Below are 24,055 nucleotides of genomic sequence, written 5' to 3'. Positions count from 1 at the left end.
AATAATTTTGCGTGAAAAATTAAACTGCAAGACTATTAAACCCTTACTTTCATATTCTTAAAGCTTGTAAGTTCCACCTCTTGAATCTGTAACAGATTTACCTGCAAGCTGAGTTTTTGCACGGACTCAAAACAAAGCCACTGATCATGCAACATTTTTAAACAGAACCAGGGATCCTGACCTATTTAAATGGACTCTATTATAGCCCAAGTGCCTGTCACCAACCAAACAGTTGGGATATACAAAGGTCACACCTTGCTTTGGGCAAACTCACTCCAGTATTCTTCAGACACATGAAAGTCAGTATTTTAGGATTACATAATAATTGAGGCAATGACCTGAAAAAAGGAATGATATCATTGGATGGATTAATATCATGATAAGGAATCCCCTACCATTTCCCTTCCTGATAGGCTCACAGAATCACAAACACTACCACTTCTGTGGATTTTCATGAAGTGAAGTTAGATACATAATTAAATAAAACATTTAAAAATATAATGTTTATTGTTTTAATCATAAAAATAATTAAATGATGAAACGAAAAACATATAATTCAGTGAGAAGGTGCACCAGTCTAAAACCTGGCTTTATGTGCAGGAGACGCATTTCTACCCCACACAACCTTCATCCTGGCTTCCATTGCTCTTTTTATAGCTTCTTGCTCCTCTTTATAAATAGCATCATATCTTCCAAAGATTCCTGTCAAAAGTAAAAACGAATAGTGTAAACAATAGTGGAAATGAATTAAACAATTTGAATGCATTAGGTCAAATATAGTCACTATTATCATAAAGAATCAAAGCTTCAACTTCATTATTAAGCAAGTGAATCTTTTTCCGAGCTGATTTGGACATTTGATTGCTTTTTCAATAAAAACTAAATATTTTCAGTAAGCAGTGCCAAAAATAAGTAAAAAAAATAAATCCAATAACCCTCATGGAGTGAACAACATACTTAATAAATGTCCACAATACCTAAAAAAACATTTTTATATCAAACTGTGGTCACTACTGATAACAGTTATATTTATAATCACTTATTATCTCATTCCTAGGACTTTCTGGATTGAATGGCCATCACTGTAGATGTTTTACCTGAAAGCTATACAAATATCCTAAATAAAATCATTAATAATGATTTATCACACATAGAAATGTATTTAATATTCAGCATGATTATTTCATATCATGATATACTACCTTGATCAAAAATTTCCCGGAATTTATTCAGAAAATTAAAAATACAAGTTTATTCATCTAAATCTATATTGTCCCCTTCAAAGTAATCCCCATCGACTGCAACACACTTACGCCAGCGCTTGATCCAATCCTCGAAACATTTTTTATATTCGGTTTTCGGTATGTCCATCAGTGCTTCCTGCGATTTTTCCATTACTTCCTCTCGGCTGCTAAAACGCGTTCCCCGTAATGGTTTTTTAACTCGATTGAACAGAAAGAAGTCACAGGGAGCCAAATCAGGTGAATTCGGTGGCTGTTGGATGGTATTTGTTGCATTTTTCGTCAAAAAATTACGAATAATGATAGCACTGTGCGACGGTGCGTTATCATGGTGCAAAATCCACGAGTTTTCTGCCCACATTTCTGGTCTCTTTCGGCGAATTGCTTCACGCAAACGTCTCATAACGCCCAAATAATACTCTTTGTTTACTGTCTGGCAAAAATTCATGATGCACTACACCGTTGTAATCCATGAAAACCGTCAGCATTGCCTTCTTTTTTGACTGAAAACGACGTGGTTTTTTTTGTCTCGGCTCATTTGGTGAACGCCATTCACTTGCCTGATGTCTGGATTGCGTGTCGTACTCATAAACCCACGTCTCGTCTCCAGTAATGATCCTTTTGATGAATGTGGGATCGGATTCAGCCTCGCAAATCATGTCTTTTGCGACGTCAACACGGTCTCTTTTTTGCATGAAATTGAGGTCTTTTGGAACCAACTTTGCTGCTACACGACGGAAACCCAAATCATTAACCACAATGTCTTGGGCGGATCCATAGGCAATGTTCAAGTCCTCCGCTATTTCTCTGATGGTTAATTTGCGGTTATTGACCAACATTTCTTTTACTTTATCAATTTTTTCACCGACTTTCGATGTCGATGGTCTGCCACTGCGTTCATCATCTTCGATTGACTCACGACCACTTCTGAACCGCTCGTGCCACTGGTAAACGACCGTTTTTTTTAGAGAATCGTTGCCGAAACACTTTTCCAACATTTCCAACGTCCGTGCGCCACTAAATCCGTTTTTACGCAAAATTTAATACAAGTTCGTTGTTGCAAATTTAAATCCATTTCTGAAATTGTAAAAAATCGCCAACACACACAGAGATAGATGTACTCTTGGCTACGTAGCTTTTGCAAATGTCAAGTTATGACACTAAGATTTAAAGGGAATATCAACAACAGATGTACCAATTTAACAAAAAAAACAGAACTCAAATCGGAACGATGGGAGCGCCACACGGTGGTTATTCCGGGAACTTTTTGATCAACGTAGTATTGATGATATCTTCCTTCATCTCCTCCCTCAAATCCTCCTTTTTACAATCATTTACTTCTTTCACATCTGACTCCAACATCACCTTCCTACACGTTGATATTCACCTTGAAAACAATAACTTCAATAACACCACATCATACCAGCCAACAACACCTACACTTGAGCAGTTGCCACCCATCACACAAAATGTTCCAATTTTTATCTCTCTCCATCTGTGATCGTTGCATTTGTAACAATACCTCTTCCCTCCTGAATTAAAATCACAACCTACAGCATTCCATCATAACATGCTCCTCCCAAGGCCCAGTGTACTCCTGGTCTTAAGTTGCCTAATTCTGAAAATGTCAACTTCATCACAATCTCTTTTCCTGGGTCCCATAAAAGTAAAAAAATAGTACAGAACTTTAATCCATTATGATAATTATAAATTTATGTCAGGTCCTCTCCCTAAGGGCCAATCCATTTTTTCCGATGACCTGAACCCAAGCAACATTATGAAATCAATGGTCTTATTGATCCCATACAGCCCTCTTTCTATTTTCATCATCTTCCAAGTTCCCATGATGGAAATACTGCCTTATTCTTCACCCAGCAATCTCTTCTGCCACACCAAATCCTCATCCAAACATTAACTACACTAGATGGAGATAAAAAAATGCCATATACCACATTTCCTGCAACCTCCGCCTAGCCTTCTACAAGGTTGGATACACACCCTCCCCTCTTTCCCCAAATCTATCCTCATTCCATCATATCCTCTGCCTTCTCCAATTACCCCATTCCCTCACATACCGCCTTTCACCAACAAGCTTTCAATGGATACTTTTCCCTTTCCACAAAAAAGACCTCCAAGAAATTGCAAGCAGGATAGAGGTGAGAACCTGATGGAGGGCTCACATCTGGCTCCATGCATTTGAAATTCCACTGAAACACTAGTGAGGCTGACGGTGAGCCTATATGTACATGTAAGAAGGAGGGAAGAGCTGAAGCCAATTTGTCCCAAATATTGCTGAACCCTATGTGAATACCTCCTAAAGGGAGCCAAAGACTTAATACAATTAGAACTTTATCCTATTAGGACATATGCATGGCTTAAAAGCAGGCTGAGTTCAGCCCCCAGAATGCCAGTGAAGTACCCCTGATCTAGAAAATGTGGACAAGTTCAATAAAGATGATCTAGGAGAGAAAATCTTGCAAACAGAATTTGAAATGGGCTTCAAAATGCTTAAAAACAAAAACTGGGAATAAATCTATAAAAGGAGAATGAGAGCAAAAGATGCCTGCTCTGCTTGAAATGGTCAAATCCATCTATGAAAGGGGTGCAGAACCAAATGAATCAGCAAAATGCAGAGTTGTTAAAAAATTTTAAAAGAAAGTTATGCTATTGAGTACGATAAATTTTGAACATATAGATAACCTAAAATACATCAAAATCATTCATTACTAATGAAACACCAAATTAGCGGATATATAAATGCAGAGCAAAGTGGCAAACAATTTGGTGTCAGTAAAAATATAGGGACTCAAGAAGCTATTTGAAACCCATGAGTGTTGATAGATAAGAGAACCAATAATATCTGTGCATGGCTTTTTTAAATATTGAAAAACCGTACCTACTTTGGGAGTCATGGTGAAATTAAGTGAAAAAAGTATTATCTTAAACTTGCATGTATGTAAAAAAGCAGTTATGAGGTGGAAATAGAAACCAGTGGAAGCTGAGGTCCAAAAATATGAGACACAAGACCACCCTGCCACCTGCCCTTTTCGACCTGTATATCCATGGTGCAATTCAAAAGGTAAACCAGAGATTATATGGAATTGTAAATATAGAGGGTACTAAGGATGCATACTATTATTTGCAAATGATTTAGCCATGGAAGCAGAATGTGATGAAGAATTACAAATTATAATGGAGACTATAAATGGCATTATGAAAAGGATTTGATAGTGGAATTAATAATATGGGTATTGACAATGAAAAGCAATCAAACTCTGCAAGAGGTAATTTTAAATAGGGATAGAGATCAAAGACATAAAGCAGTCACAGACTTCAAATACTCATGGGCAACAATAATAACTTATCCTGAAAGTAAAAAAGAAATTAAAAAAGACACAGAACAATAATGACTTGATATTTCATCATCAATGATAAAGAGCTTTCATCAAGTAAAAACAGCGAATTACAACAAAAAAATGAGCATAGAATTGATGAAGAAAATTTTTAGCTCAAAAACTGAATAACACTTTCAAAAATAACCAATGATTTACGGTTTTTTTGTCCAATTGTAACATTTGTTCATAGCCCAATGGTGTAGCTTGAGAAAAAAGTTAAGCATAGACATTCAAATTTTCTACCAATGATAATTTTGCCTGCAAGCAAATCCCAGACTTTCCCTAGTTTCTCTTGTTTGCAGTCATGTTATTACTTTCAGTACTGAAAACATTTTGTGATGAGAAACAAATAACTTCATACATACCATCAACATCCGCACGTTTCCCCAAATTATCCTGCAGAGTATTCTCACTAATTTTCCATCTCTTTTTCTCATTTTTTTTGGAAAAATTAACATCTTGTACTTCACTACACAGAGGAGATTCTGGGGTTTCTGTCGATATGATACTAGCATTACATAATGTTTTCTTTGATTTTGGTTTACGTAGTAACCTCTGACATTTATTCTCCCTTGAAAACCATCCATGACACTCTCCTAAAGATTCACTAGGTTCTCTTTCACAAAAATGAATATCTTCTCTGACATCATTTTGTGCTAAGCTCATGGGTGGAATCTCATCACCACCCAAAGAGCCAAATTCATAAGACTGTTGATGTCTTGAATCTTGTAGCTCATTTTCTAGTGGCCAGCTTGCGCAGAACTGATCAGCATGACTTCCCTTTGGAGGTTCTGATAATATTTTTGCTGATGATGGAATGCTTTCATATTTTTTATTTCTCTAAAAAGGAAAAAAAAATCATTGCAGGTTGCCAAATACTCAGATCTTCCCATGAATTATTACAATAACAAAGTTATTATTTTATTTCCATGAATAATAAAAATATTAGTATTAATCAATATTTTAAAAGACAAGACATTAATGGCATATACTTTATTATCATAATTACTAAACTTTAGAGACAAAGCCTAACTTTTTGCATCAAAACATGATTAAATTGGAAACATTATAGCATTATCATTTAATTTATAAAAATATATACACATCACACATACAAACATATGCACACACAACAACCACACAGTAATCTCTCATTAACCCAGACTAAATGGGGTAGGATGCGGCGCAGATTAAGTGAAATTCTAAATCTTTGGGCATTTGACTGATGTAAATCTATTGTTGATAAAAATTGGCAATTTTCCACAAAATAAAATTGTAATTTGGTTACATTATAAATTTTGTTTAGAAGAAAATTGCCAATTTTTAATAAAACATGATATTCCACCATATCATGCCTGAAACATCACTTTTTATTTGTAAACCTTGGCATATTTTTCCCACTATTGTTGTAGGTCCCTGACCACTGATAATAATAATATATTTACTTATCCAGAAGATAATACATACATGATATAGGAAACATCACATAAAACAATATTAAATAAGTATAAAATGAAGAAATTATTCAACACTTTCAGCATGATCTCAGGGAAAAGAAGATGTGAGTCTTCCAGATATTGATTTATATTAAATAAAGATAACCAAAAAGGCTAAACGTTCTCAGATTGGCTGAAACAACTACCTATTTGACTGGCCAATATGTCAATTTGATGAGTCATCCTCCGTACAGCCCTGCTTTCCTACCAGAAGACTTCTCTTCATTCTAATTTATCAAGAAAAAATTGCGTGGCCAACATTTTTCAGCACCCCAAGATTCCATCGATGCATTGAAAAACCATGTTTTGGAGGTAACTCAATCGGAGTGGAAAAAGTGTCATGAATATTGATTTGAGCACATGCAAAAGTGTATTGATTATCATGGAGAATACTTCGAAAAACAATAAAATCAAGTTCAACAATAAATTACTGTCTATTAATTATTAGGCTGAAAATGTAAATAGCAACCCTTGTATACTGCTGGTCATTATAGATGCCATAAGGTATCAACTTACTTCTGGTTTCCTTATATGGTTGGTAGCCCCACTTGGCAAGCAAGTGGAGGTGGTATGAACATAGGCCAGTTTTGTTCAGACATTACGTTTTGCTCGGACAAGTACTGTAATAAACTGAAAAATCAGCCAGCTGCGAATTTCATTTTCATAGGTTTTTGATGGATGGAGGCATGACATAATATTGTACTTGTTAGTACTAATTTACAAGACACGACATATCAAAGCTCATTCTTAGCTATATATACTTTCTACCTCCCTTAATTCCAACCAAAATGCCTATTATTTTCATCCTCACACACAGCTTTCCTAGCTTTCTTTCCTCCATTGATTTTTAGCATCACAGTATCTCCTGCATCCATTGCCTTGCCTTCATCAAATTTCTCCTAATCACCATCTCTCCTCCCCTACCTTTCCCAGTATTTCAATGTTTGTCTTCCTTTCTGTCCATTTCATTTTCTCTATTCTTCTCCACACCCACATCTTGAAAGCCTCCAATTTATGCCTACACTCCTCCCTAAACAACAAAGTTTCTGAGCCATATAAAACAATGCTACATATTAAAGTCATCATTAGTACCATATTTTCCCATCAATAACGCTCACCCAGAACTTTGTAGTTATCATGAATGTGTATACCTGTAGATGCCGTGCATCTGCATATGCGTAAAAATTATATACATTGTGGGTAAAAATACATCTATATCCATACACTAATAGATGGTAACAACCAATGAATACATGAAATAATAATTGTCTGTAGCTATACCCACTATAAGTTTACAGAAGATTAGCGCCAGTTGATTTAAACTAATTCCAAACAACAGAAGGATCAAAAAATAAACAATATTTACAAGCTAAGAGGAAATGAGACATAGGTTTGTGTGCCCTTTTATTTGCTAAAAAAATAACTTTCAGCAAATCAAATGTAAAAAAAATGAGAGAATGAATGAAATAGAATTTTCTTGCTTATTTTGCTTTACTTTGCTAGTATCGGCATTCAGCTCTTCTAGACACCCTCCAAGTTCTATGAAAGTGCCGCCTACATGGTGATTGTTTCAAACCTGAATTGAGTAAAGCTTTTGTATTTAGAGTTTCTCAAGAAAATTACCCTTGGAGAAGAAAATCGTATACAGCGATATTTAGGCTAGAAGTCATCAATTTCACGAAAGAAAAAGGAAATCATGAGGCTGCCAGGATTTATCCATTAATAAATCTTTTAAATCAAAGTTACGTTCTAGTTGGGAAAGGTGGATGATGTCTGGTATGAAAGACTAAAAAAAATCAAGAAGGATGAAAAGAGTGTCAAATGAAGAAATAAGCCAGGATTCTGGAAAGTTGGCTGGGTGTCAGAGTAACTTGTGTAAAAAATGGATTTGAAAAAGCTTTAGGGAATATTTCAATGCCAGTGCTAGACGATGAGGAAAAGTTAATTTTGGAGAGTGAACTCGGTGATGCGTCTGAAGAGATAATAAATGCACTTAATTAATTTAATTGTGATTCAGGTGATCTAACTATCCTATCATATATTTATATGTATGTGAATATAATACGACGTACTCTACGTATACCTGAAGTACTACGAATTAGAATAAATGAAGTATAGAAATTATGTTTTTTCTTTCTCTCATGGATTTATGAGATGAAAATAACTAAAGGTAACAGATGTGCGTAAAATAGAATGCAATTGGTAAGGCATGCTTCCAGACTAATTTATTTTTGCGAGACTCTTCTTTAAATTATTGTGTACATAGGTATGTAAATGTTTGGATTTTTTCATATTTCATTACATAACTTGCATTGTCATGTTTTCGATCATCTGAACGTTTTTGTATAGATAACGCATGCATTATCAATGGGAAAATATGGTATTTTCATAACATCATTACTTAAGTTGCCTGTCAACAACTCCCAACCCTTTGGAAACACTTCTTTACATAACACAATTTATCTTTCAATGTCCCACCTAATAAGATCATCTTGCTCCAAAAAACTTCCGTAACATGTGAACTGCTCTAGTTTATGCTCCCAACTTTGATGCTTATCTTAGCTTTCCTATTTCTTGAGAATCTCATTACTTTCATTTTCATGTGAATAATTCTTATCCCACATCCATTATATTGATTCGGTAATGTGCTAAGAATTGATTGTAACCTCTTGGCCAACTGGCTAATAAATGTTTGATCACCTGAAAAATTCCTTTTAAACTTTACTCTCCTACCTCACTCCCTTCGCCTACCATATTTCAAACCCCCTATGTTTTCTTCCAGCTTCATTCAAAATTATTTCATCTAACCAATCATACACACTAATTACTTCTCCCAATGACTGCTCGTCAGAATGTACACCAGAATGACCAGGTCAGCTTTTAATTGTACTGTATTATCATTCACCTATTCTACGTTCACTACCTTTCTCCCCAGTTTTTTATTCATTAGGACAGTTACCCCACCACTCTATTTTATATTATTTCGTAACTATTGCTCCAATAATCCCCACTATCTTTCCACCTTTATTTCACCTCACCTATCATGTAACCTATATTTCCTCTCTCCATTCCTCACTTTATATTTTCCAACTTCCCTTCCCTGTTCTCAGCACCTTCCAAACATTTTAAGTTCCTATTTTCACAGTGGCATCCTTCTTCTGTGAATCTATTTGCTCAAATGTGCAAGGCTTTTGTGAAATGATGGAAGCAGAGGCCTTGTCTCCTCCACAGCCGGGCATGACACCAGACCATATAGGTTGAGTCTCATAGTTGCCAGGACTCTTTTCATATGAGGTTCCATTATTATTTCTTGGGATAAATAATCAAGGTAGTTTCCCATTGCCTTCCTCAGGCCCCTATTTTAGAGATACAAAATTTAACAAATGTTTGCAACCTTAAATATTCCATATACATTGGCAGTTGCTCTTTGCCTAAGGCCAATGGATATATTGACTAGTGGAATGGATTAATTTATAAAAAGGTTTAAAATATTATAAGTCAAGAAGAGGGACTCAAAAGGTGAATTACAATACTTTTTATTTTCATATCAAACCACACTCCATACTGTCACAGGAAACGCCCAGTTGATGCTTGTAACCTAGAAAGAATTTGGTAAATTAGCAGTTACAGGAGGCATTGTGTGATGGGGATCCTAAGGGAAAGAGTAATATGCTGATAGGAAGAGAGGGGCAAAAGAACCTGATATATAACAGGGTATGAAGCATTGATAACGGAAAAGAAACATAATAAATTAACAACTACATTCCAGGAAGAAACAGTTGTAGCTGTAGGGAAAGACAGACAATCTTTGGCAAACAGAAAAGATGGATCCCTGGTGAGAGAAGTGTTTCCTTTCTTAAATTAACCTAGCCCACAGGACAGAAAGTGAGTCAGCATAGTGTTAGAAAATTCTTGATCTAAAATGACTTATGCTCTACGAAATGTGACCACCAACACAGTGATCAACCTGAAGGTCTGCTTGATAGACGAGGGTAGACTTAGTACTAAGCCCAAGGGCCAGTGAAATTCACAATTCAGGGTGCAAGGGGGAGCAGTTCCTTTCCCTATACCATCTATGGTTTCCCAGAAAGATCTGATACCTGAAAAATCACACAGAATGGGTGAACCTGAGGGTGACCAGAGGCATCCCTGGTAATTGAGCCTGGGCTCTACTATTAGTAATTCAACACTACCCACTGGACAACTGAAATCTGACCATTAATGAACAAATGAATTTTTGTAATGGTGACAATGAGAAAAAAGTTTTATAAGTCTTTTACTAATTAAATGTATCTGTGCCATGACTAGTTATGGACTGAAGCTGTATTCATTTTTGATTTGTCAGTTCATAGTTTTCTTTCCTTCAATTTATGCATATCTTGCTTTATTTATGCTTGTCTTGATTAGATGCATTTGTGCAATTATAATGTGCTGTAAGTAGTAGCCATTTTTGTTTCATTTATAGGAGAGTTTCATTAAAAAAAGGAAACTTTTTCAGTGCATTGATGAAGTACATAGCTGGTGATTGATACCTTGGTGATGTTGTAGATTACTTGCAATAAAGTTGCACAAGCATTCAACTGGTCCACATGATTTAATAAATACATATAGGATCTAGATAACAGGCATGTTAATGTAATGCTTATTTAACACATTTAATCATTTACTGAAACTGAGAAAAAACAAAAATAATTGGGCATATCAACCTGAAAATTTTGGTTTCATGAAGGGGTATTAACTAACCTTTTGCTTCTGAGGTGCGATAGGATGCCCATCACTGCAACTAGATGAGTTCTTTGTATCGCCCTCTTTTCCAAGCCTATCAAAATTTCCAGATAAATTTGTACCATGCATATTTCTCCTCAAATTCACCAGTTCCATGTAACGCCTTGACACTTTTTCCTCTTCCATTTTTAATGCGCAATGGTAAGCTTTTTCAAGTTCTGAACAAAGAATATGTAAGAATAATATTAGAACTCAGATTCATAAATTTTTACATCATTAACTCCATTAAAACATTTTAATATCTTGGGCATGATTGCAGATTTATTCATGTCTCAAAAAGTCAATGCAATTGCCTATTTTAAAATTAAGTATTATACAATACCTCTAATTCTATGTTTGAATAACTTTGAAAATGTTTTAATTTTAGATTATCATTTAATTGCATTCTGTACAGAAGTTTTACCATTAGTGGCACATGCTAGGCTTTTTTATCCAGGCTTATTAATGTAGGTTTTTGGTATAGAATTCTAATAGAATTGAAGGCTTAACAGAATTTAATGCACATAAAAATTCACACCTTACTTATTCATTATCTTGCTACATGCAAAAAGGTATTCTTCCTTGTTGCATAATTCCCATGAAAACCTATTGAAAATGATGGCCAAACTTCAAGCTAATATGCCACATCTAGAAGTAAAATCTAAGTTCTTCGAGTTCAACTACAAAGTTTAATAATATAGAAATTCTTTATTACCTCTATCAGGCAATGGAAGTTGTGTCATCATACATTTTTCAGAGTTAGATAATATAATGTGATGCCAGATGTTTGAGAACTACAAGAACAACATTCAGTAGAAACTGGAAAATTATAAGTGATAGAAACCAAATTCAAAGCCATTATGTGCTCTATAAGTGAACCTTCTAATGTGCTTAAGTTTGATAAGTTCAACATAATTCCTTCATACTGAAATGAAGGCTAGCATTTGGAAGTTTTTAAATTGAGTTTTGGAGTCCATTTTTTTAATGCAAGGATTTAGTTTGTGGGTTTGACTTTTTCAATGTTTAGACCTATGCACCTGGAGATAGCTTGCATTAAAAAATCATGACTTCGAAACATTCTTGTTTCAGCAAAGGATCTAACATGAAAATTTGTGGTATTTTGTCACAGTTTTCAAGTTTAAATATATCAGATGAATCTCATGAAAAAACTACAAACTGGTAAAAAAGAAGCTTTTCAAAAAGTCAACTCATGACCATAATCTCAATTTTAAGACTCTACTAGTTTGGTCAGTAAGAAGTAGAGCATTCTGCTTAATATTGAGCAATTTTTCAGTTTATAAGCTGGCAGAAAAAAATATTTTATTTTTCATATGAATGTATTTAAGGTGAATTTACTAATTTAATTGTAAATCCCTAACTCTTGTATTGCATTTTAGTCTAAAGAAATGAGTAAAAACTTTACGGCATCACTTTGGGAATTCTTCTTGGGAAAATGGTGTGCTATAAAAGAGTATTTTTGATTAAAGAGGACTGTCATAAATAGACTTTAGTTACAGTAGCCAAACTGGTTTCTTCAATAACATCAAGAATAATGACAAAAAATTTCTTAGGTGATGCCTTAAGGTGGCCACACAGATAATAAGCAAATACAACTCAAAAATTTCTTTTTATTCACAGTTTTGTGCATGGCAATGTTTGTGCTGAACCATTGAACTAATACTCAGAGAAAATGTTAATGAAAAGGAATCTAGGAAATCAAATTGCCTCACATGGCAGCAACAAATAGCGTTAATTAAACCCTATACCAGTAGTAGTAGCTTTAGGGGAGGCGACTGACAGGAGAGGTCATTTTTGCTATTAGGGATGGATGGGAATGGAGGAAGAGTGGAGAGAAACTTGGCATTAGCCTACTCTTATAAAGAGGCGCCACGGGGTCTGCAGTTTAACGTCCCATCTAATGGACAGCTTACTCAAAGTGCCCTCCACTAAGCACCCCAAGGAAGGATTGGGATATCACTGATAAAGATCAGCCACCTCCAGGATTTGAATCCATGCCTCTGAACGGGAAGAAACATTAGCAATTTTACCCTCCCAATTGCCCCTATACCAGGAAAATTCATACATACATCTTGGTACGGTCAAGTTTTTATCTAGAAAAAAGAGGGTTCTTCTACACCTCAGGATGCAAATGATAATGATATCTTTGTATGCACCACCTGAAGATTCCTATCAGCTGTTTCAAAACTAAGGCACAAAAACCTAACAAAATGAACTTTCTTGATGAAGTCTTCACATGAGCCATTCATAAAAAAATTGGACCTCAAAACCTAATTTTTAAAACATTTTATCTTAATGTAAATCTTCTTTTTAGTATGGCATAATGATTTTGGTCTAAACTTACATAAGTATATTATAAGGTTCACTTAAAGAGCTAAAATAATTTTTTTTAATCATTTCTAGAGCACTTATAATGTTTGAAATATCAAGATTTCTGTAAACAGTTAAATATGCATGGAATGCCATTCACAATATCAAAGAAAAATGGCAACCCCTAAATAACTAAGCATTGAAAATATTTCCAAAAAAGATTCTGATGTTCTAAAACATGCAGGAACCCTTCACCAAAAATGATTGTTTCTTAAAAGTTTATGCAAGCATTTACTTTTAATTCATTTGATATGGAATGAACCTTTTTAAATACAGACACATGGGACATACATGGGCCAGAAATGCACTCCATATAGTACAGCAGAAACAGCTAGCTGAAAATTACATAAAACATTTTGTCATCATAATTATGCAGTATTTTCAACCTTCCCAGTTTCCGGACACTTTCTCGGCACAGGATATTTTATGACCACCTGGCCACCTTGCCAACCCAGACATTTCATGTCAACCAAATTTCATACTAACATTTTTCTACCACTTGGAAATACTTGGGCAAGAATGTACCTAGGAAATACTTCGGCATTTTGTACCATAAGAAATATATATATGCCTGTAATATAATAAACAGTAATTTTTTAAACCACTGAAGTGAAATAATTTATTCACCATGTAATTTAAACAAAACTGCTATAAAAACAATTTATGTAGGCACATACTATTTAGTCAAGTACAGTGTCCCCCATCTTCGGGACTCGCCCACTGAATCACTTCTTTCCTCGCTCTCGATTTGTAATCTCTCCACTCTACGTCTAAAATTCGATTTAAAACTCATGCATAACACCCTTAACTCCATTAACGACTGTCCTGAACTAATTTCCCTTATCAATTTCAGAGTTCCCCCCCGAGTTACCCGCGATCACTCTTTATTCCACCAACCCGTTCCCAGATTGTCCCTCACCAAACGGTCCCTTTTCTTCCGTCTCCCCACTTTACTGAATTCCCTTCCCGAAAGTATTGACCCCCTCTCACTCCCAGCCAACACATTTATAAACCTTTCTCTGACACATCTCTCACACCTCCCTCAATAGTATAGTCTTGTTGATGTTTGTATGTTTGTGTCCTTATATGTTCCTGTTATACTACCTTGATCAAAATGTTCCCGGAACAACCACCGTGTGGCGCTCCCATCGTTCCGATTTGAGTTCTGTTTTTTTGTTAAATTGGTACATCTGTTGTTGATATTCCCTTTAAATCTTAGTGTCATAACTTGACATTTGCAAAAGTTACGGTCGGTTTTCGGTATGTCCATCAGTGCTTCCTGCGATTTTTCCATTACTTCCTCTCGGCTGCTAAAACGCGTTCCCCGTAATGGTTTTTTAACTCGATTGAACAGAAAGAAGTCACAGGGAGCCAAATCAGGTGAATTCGGTGGCTGTTGGATGGTATTTGTTGCATTTTTCGTCAAAAAATTACGAATAATGATAGCACTGTGCGACGGTGCGTTATCATGGTGCAAAATCCACGAGTTTTCTGCCCACATTTCTGGTCTCTTTCGGCGAATTGCTTCACGCAAACGTCTCATAACGCCCAAATAATACTCTTTGTTTACTGTCTGGCAAAAATTCATGATGCACTACACCGTTGTAATCCATGAAAACCGTCAGCATTGCCTTCTTTTTTGACTGAAAACGACGTGGTTTTTTTTGTCTCGGCTCATTTGGTGAACGCCATTCACTTGCCTGATGTCTGGATTGCGTGTCGTACTCATAAACCCACGTCTCGTCTCCAGTAATGATCCTTTTGATGAATGTGGGATCGGATTCAGCCTCGCAAATCATGTCTTTTGCGACGTCAACACGGTCTCTTTTTTGCATGAAATTGAGGTCTTTTGGAACCAACTTTGCTGCTACACGACGGAAACCCAAATCATTAACCACAATGTCTTGGGCGGATCCATAGGCAATGTTCAAGTCCTCCGCTATTTCTCTGATGGTTAATTTGCGGTTATTGACCAACATTTCTTTTACTTTATCAATTTTTTCACCGACTTTCGATGTCGATGGTCTGCCCCTGCGTTCATCATCTTCGATTGACTCACGACCACTTCTGAACCGCTCGTGCCACTGGTAAACGACCGTTTTTTTTAGAGAATCGTTGCCGAAACACTTTTCCAACATTTCCAACGTCCGTGCGCCACTAAATCCGTTTTTACGCAAAATTTAATACAAGTTCGTTGTTGCAAATTTAAATCCATTTCTGAAATTGTAAAAAATCGCCAACACACACAGAGATAGATGTACTCTTGGCTACGTAGCTTTTGCAAATGTCAAGTTATGACACTAAGATTTAAAGGGAATATCAACAACAGATGTACCAATTTAACAAAAAAAACAGAACTCAAATCGGAACGATGGGAGCGCCACACGGTGGTTATTCCGGGAACTTTTTGATCAAGGTAGTATGTGTCACTGTAAATTGGCAATCCTGCTGTATGTGCACAATTTTTTACTAAATAAAATAAATATATTAATGTTGAAGCAAGAATCCTCCTTACACATATCCAGACCTATGGCAAGAAAGCACCCTAGAATTTACTGAAACTTTGTGGGATTTATGTACTCTGTATCCTGGGAGGAATTTTGATGAGAAAGCATTTTGACTGCATGGTGACTATTCATTGATAATGTAATATTGGAGTGCATAGCAAAAATAGTCAGAGTTGGAGGCTAGTCAAGTGTTTGGTTCTGATTAGAGGACTCAATTAAGGGATGGTCTTGAGTTTTATATTGGCATCACTTAGGCCACTCGAGTGAATGGGGTAAGGGTGTTCTATAAGGCCTGGAGTGTTCCCTTGTGCAAAAGCCATGCGTGTAAAAGGCACATTGCTATACATGACAAATTTTAGAACTCATATCTCTAACTCTGGGTCGCAGTACTCCAGGGTAGAGCATTGGATTACTGACCAGAGTTCCAGGTTCGATTCCCATGCAAGCCTCTCTGGGCACCCTCAGCTGCACCCAAGCTATGTGATTTTTCGGTTACCAGATCTTCCTGGGATCTTCCATGACTGGCGCAGGGAAAGGAACTGGCCACCCTACCCTGATGCGTGGATTTCACATGCCTTCGGGCTTAATACTGGGTGAACTCTACCATCACCTAACAAACAAACCTTTGGGTTGATTACTATGTTCATGTTTTTTTTTACTCTAATTCTATCATTACACAGGGTAACAAATTACCCTACCAAATTTCATAATTATTAAGGAAACTATGGATTGTGTCAAATGTGATAAAAACCACAGTTATCAACCCAAATGTTGGTTTGATAGGTGATGGTAGAGCTCACCTCATACCAACTAAACCCTCTAGTAAATGTGAAATTCGAACATTGGAGGAAGTGGGAACAGCTCTTTTCCGTGTATGCTGTCCGTGGTGGTCTAGGTAGATTGTACTTTAATTAATATACAGTTTGGGCAAAGCTGAGGGCAACCAGAGGCATAACTCACAATTGAACCAAGGTCCTCTGGCCAGTACCATCATTATCTCAGTCAGTACTAGGACTATCAGATCCCCCATCAATGAAGTTATAGTTCAGAAAGAAGTGTTACATATTCATAAATAAACTTGTGCTATGCTACCATCTAGAGGATCCCAAAGAACCCCTTTGGGAAATTTCAAGGTTTCTGTTCTACAACCATCACTTTAGAATTTCACCAATGAAATGAGGGCTTTTTTATCCCGGAGTTCAAGCAAATCGTGGATTTGTGTAAATGACAGTAGTCCAAAATAAGAATGCAATATGATAACACATTAGTTACGGTATGTAGGTACCTACTCCATATTCATAAGTAGCAGATTTACTATTTCCAAAGTTCTAATTAGCTAAACTAAGCAAAAAAATATATGCAATTCCAATTAAACTGTAATTGTACCATCCTACATCTTTACCTTTCAAGTATTTCTTCTTGAGAACTGCATTTTCAGCAATTATTTTCTGTTCTTCCCTCTTTTGTAGCAACTTAAGCATTTCCAATTCCTTGGATATAACAGTTTCTTCATCCTTTTGTATTCTTTTCAGCTTTTCTACCTATACCCATAGCAAAAAGAAGGCAGAAACTATTAACTGAGACAATAACCAAGGAAATTTAAAAATTAATTTTAATACAATACGCAGTGACTGCACTAAAAAAATCCCATTACACACAAATATATGAACTCATAACGGAATATTCATTACTGAGATAAGAAAGAAATTCCTTCATAGCAACTTTCAACACCTCATTTTTTATTGTAAGTCAACCTATAAGTGAATATAAAATATTAACACAAGTATCAGGAGAAATCATTCCTTTCAAGTACCATGTACTGTCAATTGATGGATTGTGGTATTTCTTGTTTTTGATAGTTCCAATAACAGTACCTTGTTAAGATTCAATAAATAAATTGTATTTTCATGACTGCCATTCATTTGAGTCACTTTACTGAATCAAAGTACATATTATGGGAAGTTAAATTACAATCAAAGAAAAATTCAGTTAAAATATGTATTAGAAAAAATGCATGCAAGATTTATGATAAAGAATAGAGAATAAAAAGTCAGAATAATAAAATTACAATGTTTTCATCTGTCATAAGGTATTATTTGCTTATACAACATTAAAAACAAAAAAATTATACTTAAGTTTGTCAACCAAATAACATTTAGATATGTTTTGACAAATGTAGCACTGCATGAATATTTCAGAAATGATGTAGATATGTACAGGACCCAAAGTATATCAAAAAGGACCCAAAGGTTAATTTCTGGTGCCAGTGAAGAAAATTACTAATATTTTTATCTTTTTGAATATGCTTAGGATTTACTCTAAGCAGGTAAGCAAATTTCTTGCAAACTTACATCGAAATAGACTGCGCACTAATTGTACTTGTGGTGTTCATGATAAGAGTGAAAAGCATCGATACTTTTATTGTTACTAATGCATGATAATTTTATTAGCTAATAAAGAAACATTTATTTTCTACTTCTTAGTACATTATGACATCAAGTCATGTTTAAAAAATATATTTTATATTAATTTAATCAATATAAAAACTGAGCTTACATTTGCATCAACAAGTATTTTTGGATATTGACTGAAAACTGGATATGTTTCTCCTTTTGGTAGAGGTTGGAATTCATGCAAATGATGTCTTGGATGGAACTCAGATGGTGTATTTTTGCAAATCCAGTATGTCTTTGAAATAAATTTCTCCATGTCAATAGGGTTCTGGTTTCTGAAAAAGAACTGTAAAATACATAACATTTATTAACATAACAAGTTGTAATCCACTAAATTAGTATTATATAGAGGTGAGTCAGGGGTTTCACTTCATCTCATCACCAAACTTCACCACCCTTAAATTCACAATCTTGAGATGAGTTCCTCCAAATAACCTAAATAAATACTACTTAAATAACTTTCTTCAGCAACAAAAATAAACACAGTTATCAACTCGAAGGTCAGTTTGGTAGGTGATGGTAGAGTTCACCCAGTAATAAGCCCGATGGCATTTGAAATTCAGACATCAGGGCAGGGGGGCCTGTTCCTTTCCCTGTGCCAGCTACGGTTTCCCAGGAAGATCTGGTACCCAAAAAATCACATAGCTTGGGTGGAGCTGCAGGTGCCCAGGTACTTGCCCAGGAATCAAACCTGGAACCCTCTGGTCAGTCGTCCAACGCTCTACCCCTGGACCACTGCGACCCATATATATATATATAAACAATCACACAGCTTGGGTGGAGCTGACAAAGCTGATGAAATTAATTCACAGTGAAAATATGCAATAGATTAACTAAATTTAAATAGAAATAAACACAACTTGCTTTGAGGATGTGGAGGCTTCAATTCTAGTACAAAGCTTTTCAGAATGTTGATGATATTGAGAGGGTATCAACCAGTTCTCTGTCATTCATTATTCCATAGCTATACATGATATACATAAATTAACAACAGAAAATCATGGAAATTGAAGAATAGATGCTTACGTACCACAATAAATATTGACGAAAATGTTAACAATACAAAACAGCGAACCTATATACATGGTCATACATTTCACTCAAAAACAAAGTCACTCGTGTCAGTCACGAGAAATTCTTTGACTGAGTAAAAAGACTTGATTGACAGCCAATAATAGTAGGGGTTGAATATTGAAATATTGGTGCTATATGCAGAACATATTACTTTATTAGATAATGTGATGCCCATGCATTTCACAAAGGCTTGAGTCTTAATCAAGTGAGAATATGTTGTACTTCACATATGGCTCTGTCCTACATGGGTTGTTCAGTAAGTCCTGAAGAAAAAATAGAAAAAGAAATAATTTTGATTGATTTTTTCCAACAATCTCCTTTTAACTCAATATACTTTTCCTAGTATTTCTTAATTTTTTTAATCAGTCCAAAAAGTAGGATTTTAAGTCCTCAAAAAAGGCATTTGTTGGCAATGATCTCGTTTAATGTGAATTGTTTTCCACTGAGACATTTTTTTCCAGTTTGGAAATCGAGGAAAGAGTAAGGCATTTGGAATATTCCGTTGCATACATTTTGTACTATTTTGTCCTCAAGCCTCATCACATAGTTAGCTATCTTTATCAAGTACTTGTATTTTGTGATGACTTCATGCTTCCTTGGGACATGGACAATCTTTTTGGTGGTCCCTGCATTGAAAGGGATATTGGCACATGCTTTGAGCTTCAATTTTTTTAGTTTCTTGTCATTTTTTGCCCTCTCTTGGACCAGGTATTAGCCACATCCTTTCTCCGAATCTCCTTCCTGTATACCTCTTGGCTAAGTTTCCCTCCACTTTTTTCCTTCACCAAGATGTCCAAGAAGGGTGGTTGGTTGCACTTTTCTATGTCCACGGTAGATTTTATGGCTTGATGCTGAAAAAACTCCACCAGTTCATGCAAGTCATACAGCCAGATAATGAACATGTTATCACCGTATCTCAGCCAAAGGCTTGTATTTTTTCATATGAGTTGAGTGCCACTTCACCAGTGAATTTCCCCATGCTAAGATTCACCATTATTGGCCAGAGTGGTGATCCCATCATTAACTTCTCTCTCTCCATATAGTAATTCCCCTTTCTAAGAAAAAACGACTTTGCATTGTGCGGCTTGCCAATAATTTACAAAAAGGTATATTATTCAGACCAATAATGAGCCAGATTGATGCTCCTCCCTACTGCCTATCCAAATTCTTATCTCAACCACTGTTACTTCATGTGGGTAGAGCTTGGCCCTTTGTGATGAACTCCATGCACTTCATTGATGTCTTGGGATTTGAAGTCGAAGCTCATCAGGATGCCATTTTAGTTGATCTTGATATTCTTCAAGATACCAATGAATTGCATGTGATTCTTTACAATCACATGGCCTCGTGCTACAAAGAATGTAGCCCAAATCTTCTCTAATCTCATTTACATCCCCTTTGGTAAGTATATCGATTGCTGATTCCACTTTAGTGATGATCCTTTCCGATGGTACTGCTTTGAGGGCTAAAAGCAAAGTTCAGCCTCTAAGCTGGGACCTTGGTTCTGAACAACAAGTTTTGTTTTTATTATATATATTAATGTCTAGACTGTATAGCGGTTGAACTGATGATAGCCATAGATGTCTGAATAGGCGGATACTGTGATATAGGGTCATGTGCCCCGAACACGGTTCAAGACTAAAGGACCCCTGGAGAATACCCCCTTGCATGCTTGCCATGAGTGAATCCACCTTTGCCCTGCAAGATAGGATGCAATTAATACTGCCCCTCAATGAGCCAATCATAACAATAAACATGCCTAGAATGAGCAAAATTCACCTGACAGCGAAATCCTAATATATATGCTCAGCTTTCATCATAGATCTTGACATTTCATCAATTTTTCCATTTCCTTTGCACTAAAATTTATTTCAGCCATGGCTGAAAACCCAATCATGAACATGGAATGCATTAAATGGTTAAAAAGAATGATATCAGCTTGGTGGCTAAACACTGGCTGGAATAATTCCAAATGGTAGATGATAGATGTGTACTAGTCATTTTCTATGTCTCCAGGAGAATAAGCCATAATGGTCAAGAAAGTGTTAACATAGAACATGCAGAGCAGTACTGTGCCAGTGGATGGCATTAAAGGCTGAAATGGCATTAAATAAAGCTAGACAGGGAATGACCCAAAGTCTCTGACTGGCCTTGGCATGCTCAGCACCTTGCATCCAAATTATTAGTTCCAAAATTAAGTCGACAGTACACAAACATTCCGGACACCATATTGGAATGCAAGGATGAATCCCTCAATTTTGGATTTCACACCTGCAGAACATCAAGCAGGTGAATCTCACTCCATTCAATATCCCTGAAGTTCCAGGTTTTGTTAAAACATCAATACATTGGCTTCTAGAGTGAGGTCTTCCGTTCAACAGTTTTTATTTTCAGCTGGAGGGCATCAACCATCAGCAATAGAATGGATGTGTTTACAGTTTCATGGGGAAAGAGGGCTGTACTAAGTCTGTTTGCTGCCCTTTTTGCAGTCTGCATTAGGTCTCTAAAATCTTTCCATATACTCAACTGCTAAACATCCAAATTGGAGTTTGCACTATGGTGGCCCCGGTTCAGTAATCAAATTGGATGGAAATTATCACATGCTTATTGGTATTTCCACTATAGTGGCTATTCCCAAATTAGCAGCTGTTTTCATTATTTCAACAATACTTATTTCTAGTGGTATTAATAAATATTTTATTCATAAAATGATACTTGGAAAAATCCATTACCAACATACAGAACATGATAAGTTAAGAAATAAAATTATACTGGACAGAAATTCAGAAATGAGGTATATACCTTGAAGTCATCCATGTTTCTGCATTTGAGAAGAGCAGTCCTACAAATGATACAATATGCTGGAACTGCTGCTAGAAGAAATGAAGGTTCATTTACTAATATGTGATCCCACAATCTTAACCATTCCTCATTGGACAAAACCTGCAATAAATAATTAAAGGCATGTATTCACAGAAATAATATGTTCCCGGTAAATTAAAATTTTAAAAAGCATTCATAATCATAAATTGATTTATACAGTGGATTCTAGTTACTTGGTCCACATTGGGATATTCTCAGACTCAGCCGGAGATGCCACAACAGTGTCTTTCAATATAGTCATTCCCTAATACGCATTTCAATGCAACAACTTCAGAATGTAAAAATCATTCACCTTGAGTTTAAGAGGACGCCTAGGTAGCTTGACTAGCTAATGTACTCGACCGGACATAGAGGGATCTGGGTTTGAATCCTGGTCAAGGTGGATGATTTTTACACTCTGAAATTGTTGCATTGAAATCCACAGTGGGATGATTGAACTTTAGCCCATTTATGCAGCTTTCCCAACTATGTGAAGCATCTTGTAAATAATTATGTTGATCATATGTATATAAATGTACAGTTAAATAATATAAAGAAGACATCACTGGTTTCAATGAGCAATACATTTTCTATTCAAGGGCATACACATATCAAACACAATAAATGGATGCCAATAAAATATATACATATATATATATATATATATATATATATATATATATATATAAATATATATATTTTTTTTTTTTTTAAGGTAATCTACCTGTTAAGGTAGGTTTTTGGATGGACACAACTACCAAACAAATATTTTATTACTCCTAACAAAACACAAAATCCATCATCCTACTCTATATCAGGTCCCTCTTCATCTCTGAGTACTTTCTTCCTCCCTTCATCCCGTCCAACATCCCTATCCTGTTCCTTCCCTTTCCTCTTTTGCCCAACATTCTCCCCTCTATCACAGTCTTCAACATCCCACTGCCGGTCAACACCCCCTTCATCCACTTTTCCTGCCTCCATAGGATTGCTCCCAAAAAACCCCTCTCTTCGCCCACCATACCAAGTACTTCCTCATTTGTTTTCTTCTCTGTCCATTTCACCTTCTCCATTCTTCTCCACACCCACATTTCAAAAGCCTCCAATCTACGTCTATCCTCCTGCTTCAATGACCACGTTTCCGCACCGTACATAGCTACGCTCCATATCAAAGTTTTTACGAGTCTTTTCTTAACATCCTTACTCAAAGTCCCTGTCATCAACTCCCTCCTCCTTGTGAAAGCCTCTTTGCCTAGCGCAATTCTTCTCCTTACGTCCCTACTACTTTGACCGTGTTGGTCCAAAACACTACCGAGATACGTAAACTGTTCTACCTGCTCTAGTTTTTGCCCTCCTATTTTAATGTTAAGCTTGGCCTTTTTCTTTCTAGAAAATCGCATAACCTTTGTTTTATTAATATTGATTCTCATCCCATACCCGTCGCACTGAATTTCCAATTCACTCAGCAATGCTTGCAGCCCCTTGGCTGACTGACAAACTAAAGCTTGGTCATCAGCAAACCTAAGTGATTTTAAGAATTCCCCGCCCACTTTCATTCCTACCTCCAGCTCCACCGATGCCTCTGTAATCATTTCCTCCACATATACATTGAACAGCAACAGTGATAATGGGTAACCCTGCCTAACACCCCTTCCTAAAACTGCCCATCCGGACTCCCCGTTCCTTACTCACACCTGAGCAGTCTGAGACACGTAAAGGTTGCGGATTAGCCTCGTGTCCCTCCAATCTATTCCTATTTTCTGCAATATACTCATTAGTTTTTCCCAATTCACTCTATCAAACGCTTTTTCGAAATCTACGAAACAGGCAAATACCTCCTGGTTGTGTTCTATATTCCTCTCGATTAATAATCTCATT

The 24,055-nt window shown here is 36.1% G+C and overlaps 1 protein-coding gene across 1 annotated transcript in view; it reads right to left on the bottom strand.

Annotated features, from left to right (window-relative positions):
* Window positions 1-565: 565 nt before the first annotated feature.
* The window catches only part of LOC139690396 (TBC1 domain family member 31), a 70,019-nt gene continuing 46,529 nt past the window's right edge, over window positions 566-24,055 (bottom strand). The window contains exons 13-18 of the mRNA XM_071587831.1: window positions 22,121-22,261; window positions 18,348-18,530; window positions 17,194-17,332; window positions 10,876-11,075; window positions 5,002-5,476; window positions 566-702 (exon numbers count right to left, since the gene is read on the bottom strand). Coding sequence (XP_071443932.1) covers window positions 578-702; window positions 5,002-5,476; window positions 10,876-11,075; window positions 17,194-17,332; window positions 18,348-18,530; window positions 22,121-22,261 — 1,263 coding nt within the window. The 3' untranslated portion in view covers window positions 566-577. The remainder of the gene's footprint in view (window positions 703-5,001; window positions 5,477-10,875; window positions 11,076-17,193; window positions 17,333-18,347; window positions 18,531-22,120; window positions 22,262-24,055) is intronic.

This window comes from Hetaerina americana, unplaced genomic scaffold (assembly GCF_022747635.1).
Source record: "Hetaerina americana unplaced genomic scaffold, ioHetAmer1.1.p SCAF_3, whole genome shotgun sequence".
Lineage (NCBI taxonomy): Eukaryota > Metazoa > Arthropoda > Insecta > Odonata > Calopterygidae > Hetaerina > Hetaerina americana.
The sequence above is the reverse complement of the archived record's forward strand: the minus strand, read 5'-3'. Positions and strand labels throughout refer to the sequence as shown.